This window comes from Centruroides sculpturatus, unplaced genomic scaffold (assembly GCF_000671375.1).
Source record: "Centruroides sculpturatus isolate CEXI.00-Female unplaced genomic scaffold, Cexi_2.0 scaffold1120, whole genome shotgun sequence".
Classification (NCBI taxonomy): Eukaryota; Metazoa; Arthropoda; class Arachnida; order Scorpiones; family Buthidae; genus Centruroides; species Centruroides sculpturatus.
The window spans coordinates 173,764-191,238 of NW_019385344.1; the positions used below are offsets into that span (position 1 = coordinate 173,764).

The window sequence follows — 17,475 nt, forward strand, 5'->3', positions numbered from 1 at the left end:
TAAAATTTCACATTAATGAATTAAAATTGAAGACAAAAGAAAGGTCAGGTCATCGTGGAATGTATTCCAGAACATGAAAATGAATAAAAGGTGACTGTTTTGACAGACTTTGCTACAGTTTTAAATAATTAATAAGAAATTTTACCATCAGTCTAAATTTTATAAATTTGTATTACCTGTGAATAGACATGATTGGGAACTTTTTCTACTCTTCATTTTTTATTTTTTTTGTTTGTAAAATGCATTATGAAAAATTGATGTTTCTGTACTCAGGCTATCCCTCTTCCATTTCTTTTTATTTATTTTATTGTATAATGATTTGCTTTTTTGTATTAAACTTCAAAATCTGTTTTACTTTGAAAATTTGAGGAGGGTTAGAAATTTTTTGTCAGGAGTTTTATCTGTGTCGTTATTCATATTTTAAAGTAGAGAATTTCAGAATATAGAAGAGATATGGACCATAGGAGATATATAACATAAACTTGGCAGCCTTCAGTCTAATCAATGATTGTTATATGATTTGAGACTTGGTGGGTCTCTTAAAACCAATAGGTAATGCTGTAAAAATTTTCTTTACATGAAACTATAAATAATTTTTTAATTTACCTACAATTATTCAACTTAGTTAACACATTATTCAGATTAAGAATATGTCTGTATGCATTAAAATAATTTTCACTAATATCTTAATCTGAAAAATTTTTAATCCTTTCAAGTATTTTGTGATTTTAATTGTTTTAAATTGGCATGTGAAAAGTATCTTTATAATGATCACTGATGTTATTTTATTGATTATTTTTTTATCATGTGTATTTTATTTTTGGGAGTTGTTATAGGTGCTTATATACAGCAACTATAACATAGTTGCTATATATGGAGGCAAACATCACTTGTCTTCTTTGTCATTACTATGTACTTTTGTAAAGAAATAAATATTTGTATTATAAACTTACTTAAAATACCCAACCTCCAGCAGTAACTTATAATATTAGCATTACAATGAACGTTTTTGGAGTTTGTATACTTCCATCTTCAGGTTCTGCAGTCTTTCGAACATAGAACAAGGTTTTTGATGGATATATGATAATGTTTGTATCCAACATATTTTTAATTTCTAAAATTCGAACTTCACTGTTTAAAATTTAGCACTTATATGTTACTATTGGTCGGTTAGTGTTAATGATGTGTTTGTTCTTGCAGTGTTATTTTTTGTATCTTGTATAAAGCTTCTCATGCCTGGTCCAATGAGTTGCTGTCTTTATAGTTTGATGGCTGTTTGCAACTCTTTGGCCCAGGCATGAAGAGCTTTATATGAGATATAAAAAATAACACTGCAAGAACAAACACATCATTAACACTAACCGACCAATAGTAACATATAAGTGCTAAATTTTAAACAGTCCAACATGCGAAGTTCGAATTTTAGAAATTAAAAATATGTTCGATACAAACGTCATCATATATCCATCAAAAACCTTGTTCTATGTTTGAAAGACTGCAGAACCTGAAGATGGGGTATAAGAACTTCAAAAACATTCATTCTAGTGCTAATATGGGTATTTTAAGTATGTAGATTGTTTTTCCAGTTAAATAGCAGTTATTTATATATTTTTACTATATAATGTTATNTTAGGTGGTGTGATATTATCATCATCGTCATCATCTCCCCCTGTAAGTGGTTCTCCCAAAAATGTTTTATCTCATGCTGCTTCGGTTCAAGAAACCTGGGGAAATTCTCCTCCAACAGTTTCACCTAAAACTTCTGGATTGCTTAGAAGAAGCTCTTTACAAAGGTGATTTTTATTTGTATATTTGTGTATATTAAAAATAAATCTAGAATTATTTCATGATTACTGAATTAATTCTTTACTTATTAAAATATTTTAGGAGAAAAATTTGGTTGTTAAATCAACTGATTATAATTATAAGTTTTTTTAAATATTTTCTTGGATTTTATATGTATATTACTACAATTTATATCAAATACAGCAATAAATATTCTAGAAGAACTTTGGCTTGAAGTTGGGTAATATAAGTAGCAATTCATACAAAATTGCACAGGCAAAAGTTTACACATTGAATTCAAATCTAGATTTTCACAGATAAATTTAGTGAAACATTATTTCAAATTTATAAATTACTAATTTTATTGATATATTGTCTGTAGCGAAATTTTCTACTCATTAATTAAGTTAATTAGCCCAAAAATTTTCACCTTATTATTCTAAGTTCTAAATATACTTTCTGAAGTAATGAAGAAGCAGCTATTGCTCAAACAGGTAAACAATAATCTTTCATGGATTGAAAATTTGCAAGAAATATTGCATGAAGGGATGATAGGAAATGGGCAGCGGTGATGCCATAAAACACCTTCGAAAATTGATATTTTAACAGAAAGAATACAAATATTAAATGTAAATTTTTTATTGAATGGGATGCCAAGATTGTTAAGTATATAATAATTTTTAAAAATGCTATTAATATAAAAATTCAGGTGATCTTGATTATGTAGGAGAGAGAGAGAGACATTTATTCAGAGCAATTTTACACATGAAACAGTTTTGTTTACAATAATTTTAATATTTTAAGATCATCAGCATATGATGTAATCTCTGAATCAGTAAAAGAGATAGCAGCATCAAGATAAGCAATAAAGAAGAGATTACTTAATATGAATCCTTTGAATGTTCTATAAAGGGTAGAAAAATCGGAATATTATAGTTGCACTGTTTTACTGAAAATGACTGTAGCAGGAAATACTTGTTAAATGATATAATTAATGCATAACATATAATATATTTTATTCATATTGTATCTAACAGATTTTTTTTCTTTAACAGTGATACCAGTGTTAGTTCTCATTTTAGCAGTATTTTAAAAGAATTATCACAAAGTTCAGCAACTGGATGCATAGGTTGTATTACACAGAGGAATACAATAAGTCCAATTAGTACTCCAGGAACTCCAGGGACTCCGTGTACTCCCGGAACTCCCAAAAAGGTGAAATTAATGTTGATTAATTTTTTATTAAAAATTCTAACGTTAATTAAATTAATATTCTAATGTAACAATAATGAATTAGGTTTACAATGAAACTGTGTATTGAAATCACATTAAAAAAGAAATTATATTTTAACTAAATAATAGTTTTTAGATAATAAAACATTTGAGTGTTAAGAAATGTTTTTATTAACTTTTTCGTAGGAAGAAAATGCTCAACAGTTTTTTGGTGATAAAATATTTTAAGTAAGAGATTTGATCTGTTACTTAAAATATAATAGTTTGTCAGTTTATATTATTTTTTAATTATTTCTATTGATAAAATTTTTCTTAACTTCAATGAACAGTAAACATATAAAGTTCATTTATCTCCTAACTCACCTGATAATTTTCATTTCAGTATCCATAAGATGTTTCTAAAGTCTTCGACCAAAATACTTTCACACACATTTTGAAAATGTTAAGAAAAGAAATTTAATGATTAATCAGTGGTTCGTAATTTTTTTAGACTCATGGCATACATTTACAATCATAAAGATTACAGCACACCTTATTATTAAATATGAGGACTGGCCAACAAAATATTGGAATGTTATTTGTGCAGCTAGTGATACATGATACTAATATATGGATGGTCACACTAGCAGGATGATTCTCCAGACTGTGGTTTTCTTGTCCATTTTTTTTATTATTGATTTTTAACACACAACTGTCTCTTTACCTGTATGTTTTATCAAGCCTATTCATGAGTTATATTAGCCCAAATGGTGCTATTCATGGATTTATAGCTAACTATAGCAAAAATATGATTGCTAGGTTAGCTAAAAATGTGGAGATTAACATTAATGGATCATGGCTTAATAATGATATACAGTGTTTAGAAGTTTTATCTCAAAAATTTATAGCTGTGGACTATGACCCAAGGCTGACTTCCACACACAAAACTTCAACAATGCATATGAATGCCAGAATAGTTTATAGATGTAATCCAATTATTTTTAGGCTACCAGCTAATGGTAAAGATTCTATAGACAGAAAATTAGCTTCTAGAGTATACACTATCTCAGTGTGGGATGATAGGTTTGGTTAAAGGACCATACATAGCATTACTAAAAGGTCATTAATAAAAGGCTCGGGGAGCATAAACACAATGTTTGTACAAATAGTCCACAGTTGCCCAGTTTGCGAGCGAGCTGGGGCTGTCAGCATGTTGGGACCAGGCTAAATTATTTAAGAAAGTGTTGTTTGACGTCAACAAATTAAGATCAATGGAAGCTTTTGAAATATTTCAAGCATCTAGAAAGCATGAATGCATTAATTTCAATGAGAAAGAATTGTTATCCAAAGCATGGCAGTCTCTAGTTGATAACGTGATGAAGCAAGAGAACAACATAGGTTCAACTTAAATTTCTATTAATAATGTGTGTCATTTATTTAATTTTATTTTCATTTTAATATTTTTAAAATACACAAATTGTTTGTTTTTGAATTTAGTAAATTTAAAAAAGCAGTTATAGTTCTACCATTAGAATTCAGTTCTTTTCGTCAATTTGTATTTTAATATGTTTTTAACCTGAGGCAGACCTCTGAACATTTGTTTTTATTAAACTAGTGCTAGAGAAGTGTTTAAGGTGTAGTGCGATTTCTAAACTTTCATATTGTTTAATATTAAAAAATAATAATTATTTTTATAAATAGTTATAGCAATTTTTATTTATTTCTATTTTTAGGAAATGAATCCAAATGCAAAGTCAGTAACACAAACTGGCACTCAAACAAGTCCTGATGGTGTAAAAGGCCATTTTAATATTGGAACTGCTGGTAGTAAAGACGAATCACCTAGAGTCTCTCCTAAACTCTCACGAAAGGAACGATCGTCTCGACAGTTTCGTAACAAAAGAGAAAGAGCGCAGTCTCCTGCACCCATATCTCATGACAAAAGTATGAAAGATAAACATTCTTCAAAAGAAAGTATTAAAGAAGCTATGTCGCCTTCGGTTGCAGAATGTTTACGTGCTGTATTTGCTGCATTTTTATGGCATGAAGGAATTGTGCATGATGCAATGGCTTGTGCTTCTTTTTTAAAATTTAATCCTCATCTTTTAAAACAAAGTACAAAATCTCATGCAAAAATTCGAGAAAAATCTGAAACGTCGCAGTTAACAAAAGAACAGAAAGCACGGTTAAGGTACTCTGTTGAGGTATCATCACCCATTTTGTTAAATATACCACCATCTTCACTAGAGCCAGTAACTTCCCCATTAATAAATGCAAATATTAATAAAAACAAATTGAGAAAGACTACTTTACCTATTAGAGAAGAAAGTATGAATGATACTATGTCTTCTAAAGATGTTCATTCACATGTAAAGTCTAACGATTTAAGTTATTTACAAACTCATAAAAGTAACGAAAAATCCTTATTACCTCAGTCTCTTCAGCATTTAGTAATTCTCTGGGAACAAATTTCGGCTGCTTCATTAAGAGCAATTGTCCAACAACTTATATTACCTAGTCCTGTTACTGAAAGTAAAGTATTTCAAAGATTAGAAAAAGAAAGAAGTGAAAGGGAGAAGGAAAAAAAGCAAAAAAAGAAAAAGGAATACAGACCAGTTCTTTCCTCGAGAGGAAACTTGTTTGGAGATGCAGCTAGTGGATCATTGGGTGGTTTGGAAAGAGAAACAATGTGTGAATTATGTGGCATCTTTTATCCTCATCCTGTCACTTATCATATGCGCCAGGCCCATCCTGGTTGTGGTGATCATGCTGGTGGAAAAGGATATAACAGTGGTGGTAATTTTTGTGGTGGGTGGGCTGGAAATTGTGGTGATGGTGGTATTGGGGGAAGTAGCTGGTATTTAATTTGTGATAGATGTAGGGAAAAATATTTACGTCAGAAAAGACAAGTTATGATGAAGGAAAAAGTCAGAAGATCTCACAAAAAGTCCACTCCCACAAAGTTACTGTCACCGTTGCCACCTATGGAGGCACATATAGTTATGAAAAACAATGCACTCTTTCTGTTAGAATTATCTTCTGCCGCAAGTTTAGGACTGTCTTCTAAATCATTAACATTAGTTCGGCGGAATCCATTTGGAGGAATGCCAAGTGTTTTAGAACAGGGTGCAGCAGTTGACAATAACCCTTTCCCGATTGGTTCCTTCCAGTGTTTAGAAATGCTTGGAGTTCAACAAGCTTACAACAATATGATTGGAGAGGAATTTCTCTCCGAAGAAGACATTCGTGCTTTACAAAACGATGCTGAAGGTATTGGTATGGGACTAGTTGATGTTCCACAAGGAATTATGCGATCAATCACAATGAATGGTGGTTCTGATCTTCATGTAATAAAAAGAGAGAGAAAACGTTCAAAAGGTTCAAAAGATGGTGAAACTCGTGCCTTTCATAGATCTATATCTGTTGGTTTAACTTATCGTGATTGGAATAAACAAGAAGGTGAAGGTCTTACTGAAGGAAGAGTGATAATGACTCGAAAAAGGAACAATAGTAGTGGAAGTGAAGGTATTTATAAATTCTCTACTTTTATTTCCTATTACTTAACACTGAATATGCTATTAAATTTCAATTAGTGATAATTAATCACACTTTCAGTCTTACAGTGTAATTCAGTTTTGATATAAATACTTATAATTATTAATGTAGTCACTTTCAATTACATTCTTATGTTCAAATAAAATGAAACAAAATTTAAATTTTGTTGGATTTACAAAATACCAAATTACATAAGTAAATATAAATAAAAGTAATTATGATCCTAAAATCCAATAGATTAAGTAAATTTACATAAAAGACTGTGATTTTCAGGCTGTTAAAATACGAGAATTATATAAATTTAAATATAATTTAAAATATTTAAGTATATATATTATATATTGTGTTAAGTAGTTTATTTCTAGATTGTTAAGGTTTTTCCAAAATACAGATAGAAAGTTTATGTATTATGACAGTGTTTACTTACTTAATGTTTATGCATCTTCTACAACTGATTTACATGTGATGTGGCCCATGAGGATTTCAATAAAACTGTATAAGACTTTATCCAAATCTTTATTGAACAAAGGGAGTTGCTTCTCAAACATTTTCAAGAAATTCAAAGCTAAAAAAAATCCCAAGTGACTTGTGACTAAGTTTTTGGAACCCTTTCATTGAAGACCACATACTCGATGATGCCATGCCTGACTTAGGGTGTGACTATGCAGACATGAATCTAGTAGCGAGTGAGAGGTTACAAGCAGTACAGTTCTCACAAAGGAAAACCATGCACAAGCAAGAAATCTCGCTGGCAAGAGCGAATTTCTAGTTCTCAAATATCTAACAGGATTTGATATTTATTACATTTCACCTCTTCTCACTTGAACACTGTGCATGAGTAGAAGATGACTTTTCTTATCTTTCATCTACTATATATTTAAAAAGATTTTTGTTTTCTTTTTCAAACTGTAGATATACATAATCATATAAATTCTGTTTTATTAACAAATTATAATAAAATTCTTTATTCTTTCACAGTTTCCAGAGAGGAGGAATACTGCATTTTTGTTTTCTTTTTGTCTGTTTATTATGAAGTAATTCTAATAACAAAAGTTTTTTCTTTGCTAGTAGTAAGCATCATAGTCAAACTATTTTGATTTTTGCTTCCATACAGGTCAATAATTCATGCTTCTTTGTAATGAGTTTAACGTGAACATCATCATAGCCACTTTTTCCCATTTGCTGGCATTGGTGTAGTCATACTGTACTTAACAAGAATGAGAGATGTGCTCACCTTTTCTAGCCATGTATTCTCACTCACTTGCTCATTTATTGGCAAAGTCACTCACTTGTATCTGCATAGTCGCACCCTTATATCTGTGAGTTCATTGATTCGTGCCTAGATGAGTGAATTATTTTCAAATCAATGCAATTTTTACATAAAATAGTTCTAAATCATATGAATTCATATGTTTTATTAATTTTTTTCCTATTAAAAATGTACATTTCTTTTATCTTAAAAATTTATTTTTGGTTAAAAATAAATTTAGTTGCATTTTTTTATATTTGGGAATGCAAGAATATTATTAATTATTCGACATTTTAAACAATTAAATAGTTATAATAAATATTTTTTTAAATTTATCTATTTGGATGGATGTTAAAATTTCACATTAATGAATTAAAATTGAAGACAAAAGAAAGGTCAGGTCATCGTGGAATGTATTCCAGAACATGAAAGTGAATAAAAGGTGACTGTTTTGACAGACTTTGCTACAGTTTTAAATAATTAATAAGAAATTTTACCATCAGTCTAAATTTTATAAATTTGCATTACCTGTGAATAGACATGATTGGGAACTTTTTCTACTCTTCATTTTTTATTTTTTTGTTTGTAAAATGCATTATGAAAAATTGATGTTTCTGTACTCAGGCTATCCCTCTTCCATTTCTTGTTATTTTTTTTATTGTATAATGATTTGCTTTTTTGTAATAAACTTCAAAATCTGTTTTACTTTGAAAATTTGAAGAGGGTTAGAAATATTTTGTCAGGAGTTTTATCTGTGTCGTTATTCATATTTTAAAGTAGAGAATTTCAGAATATAGAAGAGATGTGGACCATAGGAGATATATAACATAAACTTGGCAGCTTTCAGTCTAATCAATGATTGTTATATGATTTGAGACTTGGTGGGTCTCTTAAAACCAATAGGTAATTCTGTAAAAATTTTCTTTACATGAAACTATAAATAATTTTTTAATTTACCTACAATTATTCAACTTAGTTAACACATTATTCAGATTAAGAATATGTCTCTATGCATTAAAATAATTTTCACTAATATCTTAATCTGAAAAATTTTTAATACTTTCAAGTATTTTGTGATTTTAATTGTTTTAAATTGGCATGTGAAAAGTATCTTTATAATGAACACTGATGTTATTTTATTGATTATTTTTTTATCATGTGTATTTTATTTTTGGGAGTTGTTATAGGTGCTTATATACAGCAACTATAACATAGTTGCTATATATGGAGGCAAACATCACTTGTCTTCTTTGTCATTACTATGTACTTTTGTAAAGAAATAAATATTTGTATTATAAACTTACTTAAAATACCCAACCTCCAGCAGTAACTCATAATATTTGCATTACAATGAACGTTTTTGGAGTTTGTATACCTCCATCTTCAGATTCTGCAGTCTTTCGTACATAGAACAAGGTTTTTGATGGATGTATGATGACGTTTGTATCCAACATATTTTTAATTTCTAAAATTCAAACTTTGCATGTTGGACTGTTTAAAATTTAGCACATATGTTACTATTGGTCGGTTGGTGTTAATGATGTGTTTGTTCTTGCAGTGTTATTTTTTGTATCTTGTGTAAAGCTGCTCATGCCTGGTCCAATGAGTTGCTGTCTTTATAGTTGATGACTGTTTGTAGCTCTGGTCCAGGCATGAAGAGCTTTATACAAGATACAAAAAATTACACTGCAAGAACAAACACATCATTAACACTAACTGACCAATAGTAACATATAAGTGCTAAATTTTAAACAGTCCAACATGCAAAGTTCAACTTTTAGAAATTAAAAATACGTTGGATACAAACGTCATCATATATCCATCAAAAACATTGTTCTATGTTTGAAAGACTGCAGAACCTGAAGATGGGGTATAAGAACTTCAAAAACATTCATTCTAGTGCTAATATGGGTATTTTAAGTATGTAGATTGTTTTTCCAGTTAAATAGCAGTTATTTATATATTTTTACTATATAATGTTATATCANATAATATTTGCATTACAATGAACGTTTTTGGAGTTTGTATACTTCCATCTTCAGGTTCTGCAGTCTTTCGAACATAGAACAAGGTTTTTGATGGATATATGATAATGTTTGTATCCAACATATTTTTAATTTCTAAAATTCGAACTTCACTGTTTAAAATTTAGCACTTATATGTTACTATTGGTCGGTTAGTGTTAATGATGTGTTTGTTCTTGCAGTGTTATTTTTTGTATCTTGTATAAAGCTTCTCATGCCTGGTCCAATGAGTTGCTGTCTTTATAGTTTGATGGCTGTTTGCAACTCTTTGGCCCAGGCATGAAGAGCTTTATATGAGATATAAAAAATAACACTGCAAGAACAAACACATCATTAACACTAACCGACCAATAGTAACATATAAGTGCTAAATTTTAAACAGTCCAACATGCGAAGTTCGAATTTTAGAAATTAAAAATATGTTCGATACAAACGTCATCATATATCCATCAAAAACCTTGTTCTATGTTTGAAAGACTGCAGAACCTGAAGATGGGGTATAAGAACTTCAAAAACATTCATTCTAGTGCTAATATGGGTATTTTAAGTATGTTGATTGTTTTTCCAGTTAAATAGCAGTTATTTATATATTTTTACTATATAATGTTATATCAGATCCAGATCTGCATATACATGCTAGACACTTCTGGCAGTCCTTCTTGTTTTCTTTTCTTCTAAAAATACATTTTTGCATGCTTTCTAGAGACTTTCAGTAACCCACCATCTGTAAATAAACAAGAAATAAATGTATCTGTTAACCAGGGCTGTGGAGTCAGAGTCGTGGAGTTTTGGTGTTTTAGCCAGAGTTGGATTGGTAAGGAAAAGTCGGAGTTGGAGTCAGTAGATTTTTACGTGACTCCACAGCCCTGCTGTTAACATAAATTAAATGCTTTTCCTTTTTTTATAAAATACATAAATTAGTGTGTATATAGTTTGTCAGTTTAGTCTATTTTGCAACCAAAGACCAAGTTGAAATATATTTAAATTTAAACTATGTTCGAAAAGAACCTTTATAAAGAATTCTTCTTAATGTTTGAAGCTTTTAAGTGATGAAACCTAATTAGTTTAGACAAAAGTGTTTTTGAGTGTAGTTCTTATTAAAGATAATTTATTCCATTTAACATTGCAAGTGATTTTTTTAGTATCACATACAAATAGTCTTGTAATTTAGTAATACTTTGGTATTTTTGAATTCTGTTCTTATTGTGTTTGTTTTTACAAAACAAAACTATATTTAAAACTGCAGTGTGTTGTAAAATAAAATACACAACAATTTTGTTTTTTAGCACAGACATATATTAAGTGGACAAAGTATCTACTTAATATACTTAATTTACTTGCATTAATAATTAATAACTATAGTCATAAAATATGTTTTATTTTTATTTATAACTAATTTTTATGTTTTAAAATGAATTTACATAAAATATTTATAAAAACAGTCTTCTTTTCAATATAGTGCATTTTGTTTAATTGGACCATGTCAGGGAATAGATCATTTGGCCCAATTAAGCGACTAGCCAATTATGCAGACATTATGCTGATGAACTGAAAAAAAAGACACTATTTTCCACAGTAGCCTAATGCAGTGTTTTTCAATTGCCACTCCATGAAAAAATTTCACTGGTCTGCAGAAAAATATTCAACCGTACTGAAGCTGACATTGATTATGGATGACATTTAAATAGTAATCTAGAGTTACTGTATGTAACAAAGTATTTAGATAAGCATAATTCAGTCACTTATAATTACCTGATCCATATAAAAATTAACCTTAATTTTACTGGTCTGCAATGAGAAAAAGGTTAAAAAACATTGGTGTAATGAATGAGCATAATAATTTATAAAACAAAAAGAGACATTTACTAAAACATAAATTAATTTTATTTTTATAAAAAAGACAGGATACTTATTTTTACTAAACCTTTGAGAAAAACTGGAAATAAAGTTGTGCAAGCATGAGGTAAGAACACACTGCACCTGCCTAAAACAAGACATAATGTGGTGTGGTTATGTTAAAAGTTTTCAATAGACCAAACTGGCAATAAGTAGCCCGACTTGGTAATCTTGATTGTCTATCACTAGGAATATGTCTAGGTAGCCAGCAGCTAAATATGTGAATCAATGGTAGAATCTGTTACACAAGAAACAATTATGCCATTTGTTTTTTTTGCTTGACTGCTTGGCACAGTTTGTTACAGGAAGCTGCTTTAGATAAATGGACCAGATCAAGCAGACACCAAAATTGCTTTATCTCTGTTTCAACCTAACTTAGATCAAAATTAATATCAAAAAAACTTTAAATCCAGTAAAAAAGAACATTTATTAATGGAAGGAATGTTTTCAACCATGTACAATGACCATCTTCAGGTTCTAAAATAGAATTAATGAATAGAACAGCAAGCATAGTTGAAATTAAAAACATTCAAAAATTACAAGTTTACATAGTGAGTCACATTTATATATATATACACAAATGTATACAAATATTTTTATGTTATTTCTAAAATATATACACAATATTGGTATATATTGCTTTATATTATATAATGCATTAAATACATTAGTTTGATACTGTTTTCTACATTTTGGCCCAAATAAATGGCTTTCCCCAGTTAGCCAGTGTCCCAATTAAGCAGAATATACTGTATTTTAATTTATATTGTTCATTATAAAATATATCTTAGTATAAAATGACATTTTTGTTTTAGATAACAGTAGTTCATTTCTATGTCAACCTTCTGCTGCTCTTACTAAACTTGTTGCATCTGCTACTGAAAGACCAGGGGCTGTTGTAGAATTTCTTCTACAAAGGCCTGTTATGTTATTTATTCTTCAAAGGCATGATCTGGGTAGTTTACAGCTGGCTATGAAGCAGGCATTAAGGAAAGCCTCTTGTAGAGTTTATGCAATGCAGGTATTTGATAATTCTACTTTACATAATGTTTTATAATTTATATTGATGTTTTATCTAATTTAGACTAAGTTTGATTATTACTGATTTTATGTGATATTGGAAATTAGGTTAAAATTATTTTTAAGTACCATATGGTCAAACCTTGATATAGTGCCCTTCTGTATAGCATTATCCTCATAGAGTGCCAATGAATACTTAGAAATGACTTTAAGATGTTTGTCTGTATATAAATTTTATATTATTAAATATGTAATTTCACAATTTTTAAAATGATTTCGGAATTGTGATATAAATATTCTTCCAATTTAATTTTCATATAACGATAATGTGAGAAAAATAAATGACATTTTTATAACGAAAAGTGTATAAAATTTTCTTTAATTTCATAATTTAGTTGTGTTATTTATTACCAACATTTTTTCTTTTTCATTGCTATATTACCATTTAATGTTTAAATTGATTAAAATTATTACAAAAACATTTTTTTAAATCTTAAAGGCTTTAAATTGGTTACTACGAAGTGTTACGCAACCTACTTCATTACACGATTTACTGTGGTGTCTAGTAGCTGCTCTTGCTCCTTCTCCAATAGAATGTACAGAAGAAAATGAGGGTGAAGTAGATCAGGGTGAAAAAAAAGAACACGATGGAATTGTAAGTAAATAAACAAATCCTTAGTTATAAAATCAAAATTAAATATTTTGTATTTATAAGTTGTAAAGTTTTTCTGTGTATTTGATAAATTATTGTTATGAATGTAAACAAGTTATAGAAGTTTATATTTTTAACTTTTTCTCTATTTCAAAAATGCAAAACTTTATTATTGAATAAATTCAATAATAAAGTTTTGCATTTTTTATTTTATTTATTTAAAAAGTATAAATATTTCTAATTAAAGAAATAAATTAGGTAAAAATTATATAAATTATTAAAGAGAATAAATATTCAGTATTAAAATTATACAAGCACACCTTTTATACTTTTCCAGCAATAACTTTAATCACAGAACAAATGTTTTTGGCCCAATTTACAAGCCTACTTCAAGTTAGAAGCCATTCCAAAGATGAAAGAATTATATTGATTTCTACAGTGGAATAATTTGAATATTCTATGGCGTTATTTAAAATTTATATATTGCAATTTGGTATTTATGTTGCAGAATTGTTCCATTTTAGAACATTTTATATCTTTGGAAAGGCTTCTAACCTGAAGCAGGCTTGTAAATTGGGCCAAAAACATTTGTTCTTGATTAAAATTATTGCTGGAAAAGTACAAAACATGGATTTGTGTGATTTTTCAAGAAATTCCAGCTTTTAAAGGATATTTATATTCAGTATTACTTTATTATTCATACCTAAAATATTTATTTATTTTCATAATTGCATTTTTATAGATGGTAAAAACTAACATAAAATTATTTTTACATAATTACTTTTCATATTAAATCAACCATTTATTTTAAATAAACAAAAAAAAACTCATTATTGTACATTGAACATCCATGTAATGAACTCCTCTATAATGCAAATTTGTATAATGCAATGCAAAATTGTGATTAGTACTCATACAAAATTCTAATCTTATCATGTATGTTTTCTTTGTCAACTTTTAGACCTAGGTTTAAACTTGAATAAAATTTCTGATAATGAATGCTTTGATAAAACAATTTCTTATAACACAATATATTCTCCACATTGTATTAGATTCTGCTGTGTATGAATAATTATCATCATTATATGTAAAGCAAAATTTTTCCTATTGTAATTGAAAATAAATAAGCAAATGTATTTATACCAAGATTTGTCATAAATTTGATGATCCTAGCTTAATACGTGATTATTTAGACTTTGAGAACATCTCTCAAAGCCTAAATTATTATCTATTATGCTAATTAAAATCAATTAAAATAAAGATTCAAAAAATTAATTCAAACTGATGTGCTTAATCGATTGCTTTTATATCAGATGATATAAATTGAGGGAACATTCATAAATCACATAGTTTGATTGAAGTGAATAGGGCCAAGTTTGTGAATGTCATTGACTACTACGATAAGGGGAGGTGGTCTGGTGATGTAGACTAGCCTGTTTTTAAAAGTCGTTTTGAGTTACAGTGTAGCCTATTATCTGTGAAAGTGTGTTATAATAGTGACTATAGTTTGTGAGAAAATTTGGCCATTGATTAACTCAAGGTTACGTGAAGTATTACAAAAGAAATGCAAAATGTTTGGCTGCTTTTTCTCACTCATTGATAGTTTTTTATAAATGGCTGTGGAATAAAAGAGCAGACATAGTGCTTTTGGATATACGAGTATTGCTCAAAATCAACAAATGTGAGCTGAAAGAAAAAACCATAACCTACAGCACCTGCAGCTAAGAGACTTTTTAAATGCATGAAATTTTTTTAATATTGCTAGTGAAAAAATTCAGCTACATTCAATCACTAATACTTCTTTATACATTTTCATATACTACTATTACTATTATTTGAAACATATACAATGTATCTCCAATTTTTCAAATAATTGAAAATGAATAAAATTTTTAAAAAATTAGAAAGCTGTAAAAGAAAATATAAAATTTATGATTAGTGATTTTGCTAAATTGCAGTCATTAAGCTTTTTTATATATTTTTAATCTGTTCAAGTAATTAATGTAATTGAATATTTTTTGAATATAGATCAAAGACTGTTTAAATTATAAGAAACTTTGTTATTCACTTTTCTTTATGAAAGCAAAATTAATATAAATATTTCTCTTACAGTATATTACTTTAACCCTCAAATATATATTATATAGTATTTATTTATATTAAGAAATTTGTTTTATTAGTTAGTTATATAGTGTATTTAAAGTTAAGATATACAAGGTGTCATGTAACTGGTAGTACAAGCAGGAAGGTGTTGATTCTATATGAAATACTGAATTGAATATAGAATAAAATTTTTTCACATGCGGCATTGTTTCTGATAAACGTGGCTTTGAAAGTTTATTGAGTACATGTGCATTTGATTAAGATACAACACACCAGATGTTGTATGCTGTCTTTACTGTCAGGTGTTTTGAAACATTGCTTTGTTACTTGATTTTGTGAACACTGTTGATGATGATATTTTTTTGTTTATTTTTGTATTATTGTTACTCTTCTCTTACAGTTATCAAATTGAACTCTTAGTTTCTGTCATAGTGCCAATGTGATAATGCATGAAGCACTCCCTATATTTCCACACCACTTGACCGAAAGGTTGATGTCATGTCAGCAATGATTACGTCATGATGGAAGACACCACACAGCTGCTAGGGCTGTTAAGTTTGTATTAGATCATGCGAACAGTCATGTGTGTAGGATTCAGGATGGAGGATCTAAGAGATAGCGTAGTGGAAGAAAAGCACTCGGATACAAGTTAAGCAAAACAAATAGCCATTTATTAAACACACAGAATTTTACACTAACAATTATAGTGAGTCGTTAGAGTTTTAGAAGACCTGAACGCAAGAGAGAGTTCACAATAAACCATGAGTTGCTAAATATCTTGTAGGGGAGTTTCTAAGGGTCTGATGCTCGTTGACTGGAGTATCATATGTTGACTTGATTGTTTTGTTGATTGGATCATTTAGAGAAAGTGCTTGTCCATCCTTAGTCCATCCTTGAAATGTGTAACAGTGGATGAGGAGTATCCACAGGCAAAATATCTGTTAGTGAAGTAGGCGATATCCAGGAACGACTAGACTGTTGGAGGAACAGGTGATGACTGTTTTGAATTGGCCGTTTGTTGGTAATTTAAAACAGCAACATAACTCGGGAGGTCAAAAATTTGTGGGAAAAGTGTCTTTCCTGACACTGAGAAAGTGAGAAGGGAAACTCTCTCAGGTCATACATTAGCTACATCTTGGCATTGTTTCTCCTCTTTTTTTGAAGTATCTTTTCTTTATTTAATTCGGGTTCTCACACCAATATAACTATGTACGGCAATTGAGAGTGTACTGATATGATTCTTGTGTTGGGTGCATGTGGTAGTAATGCTTTTGTTGCAGCTAATTATAACAAAGACCAATATCCTATTTGCCAACATCCCATTAGGAGAGTAATTCAGAGAGCAAAATAAACTCAGAGATCATGGTTCTTTTGAACCACTTCGTCAACATGGAGATTGCATCTGATGTGTTAACTGTACTAGTTTTCAAGCTACTAAAATCTCATGCATTTGATAAACATCCAAAGTCATTTTTTTCAGAAAAAAAAACCTTGTATTTTTAGAAAAAATTTTGTTTTATGTTTTTGATTCAGTATTTCATGTAGAATCACCATATTTCCACTTGTACTACCAGTTACCCAAAACTCTGTATAAAATACTATAATTTAAATATACAAACATAAATCAGAGCCTAACATTCGATTAGCCAGTCTGAAAGATCTGCCAGATTATTTGCAGGCTATAACTGTGCTTAATTGTTAAGTAAACAAATTATATAATTCAATAATCACCATCGTTATAACCTGTAAATAATCCAGTTTTAAGTCTTTAGTTAATACTGTAATTTAATTTGACATAAATAATAAACTGGATAGATGTAAATTATAATATTTTAATTTAAAAAAATTATAGTATTTTATGTTGTTATTTAATGATGAAACTAGCGTTAATATGCATTTGTTATTATGTAAAATATTTATTTATTAATATATTACTTATATTTTTATATTTAATTATTATTGGCATTGGTGTAGTCATA

The 17,475-nt window shown here is 28.9% G+C and overlaps 1 protein-coding gene across 1 annotated transcript in view; it reads left to right on the forward strand.

The window, feature by feature from the left end:
• Positions 1 to 17,475, forward strand: part of LOC111637900 (E3 ubiquitin-protein ligase MYCBP2-like) — a 263,246-nt gene that overhangs the window by 169,854 nt on the left and 75,917 nt on the right. Inside the window, 5 exon segments of the mRNA XM_023383504.1 lie at positions 1,634 to 1,793; positions 2,841 to 3,000; positions 4,731 to 6,522; positions 12,537 to 12,742; positions 13,241 to 13,396. Of these exon segments, the coding sequence (XP_023239272.1) occupies positions 1,634 to 1,793; positions 2,841 to 3,000; positions 4,731 to 6,522; positions 12,537 to 12,742; positions 13,241 to 13,396 (2,474 nt within the window).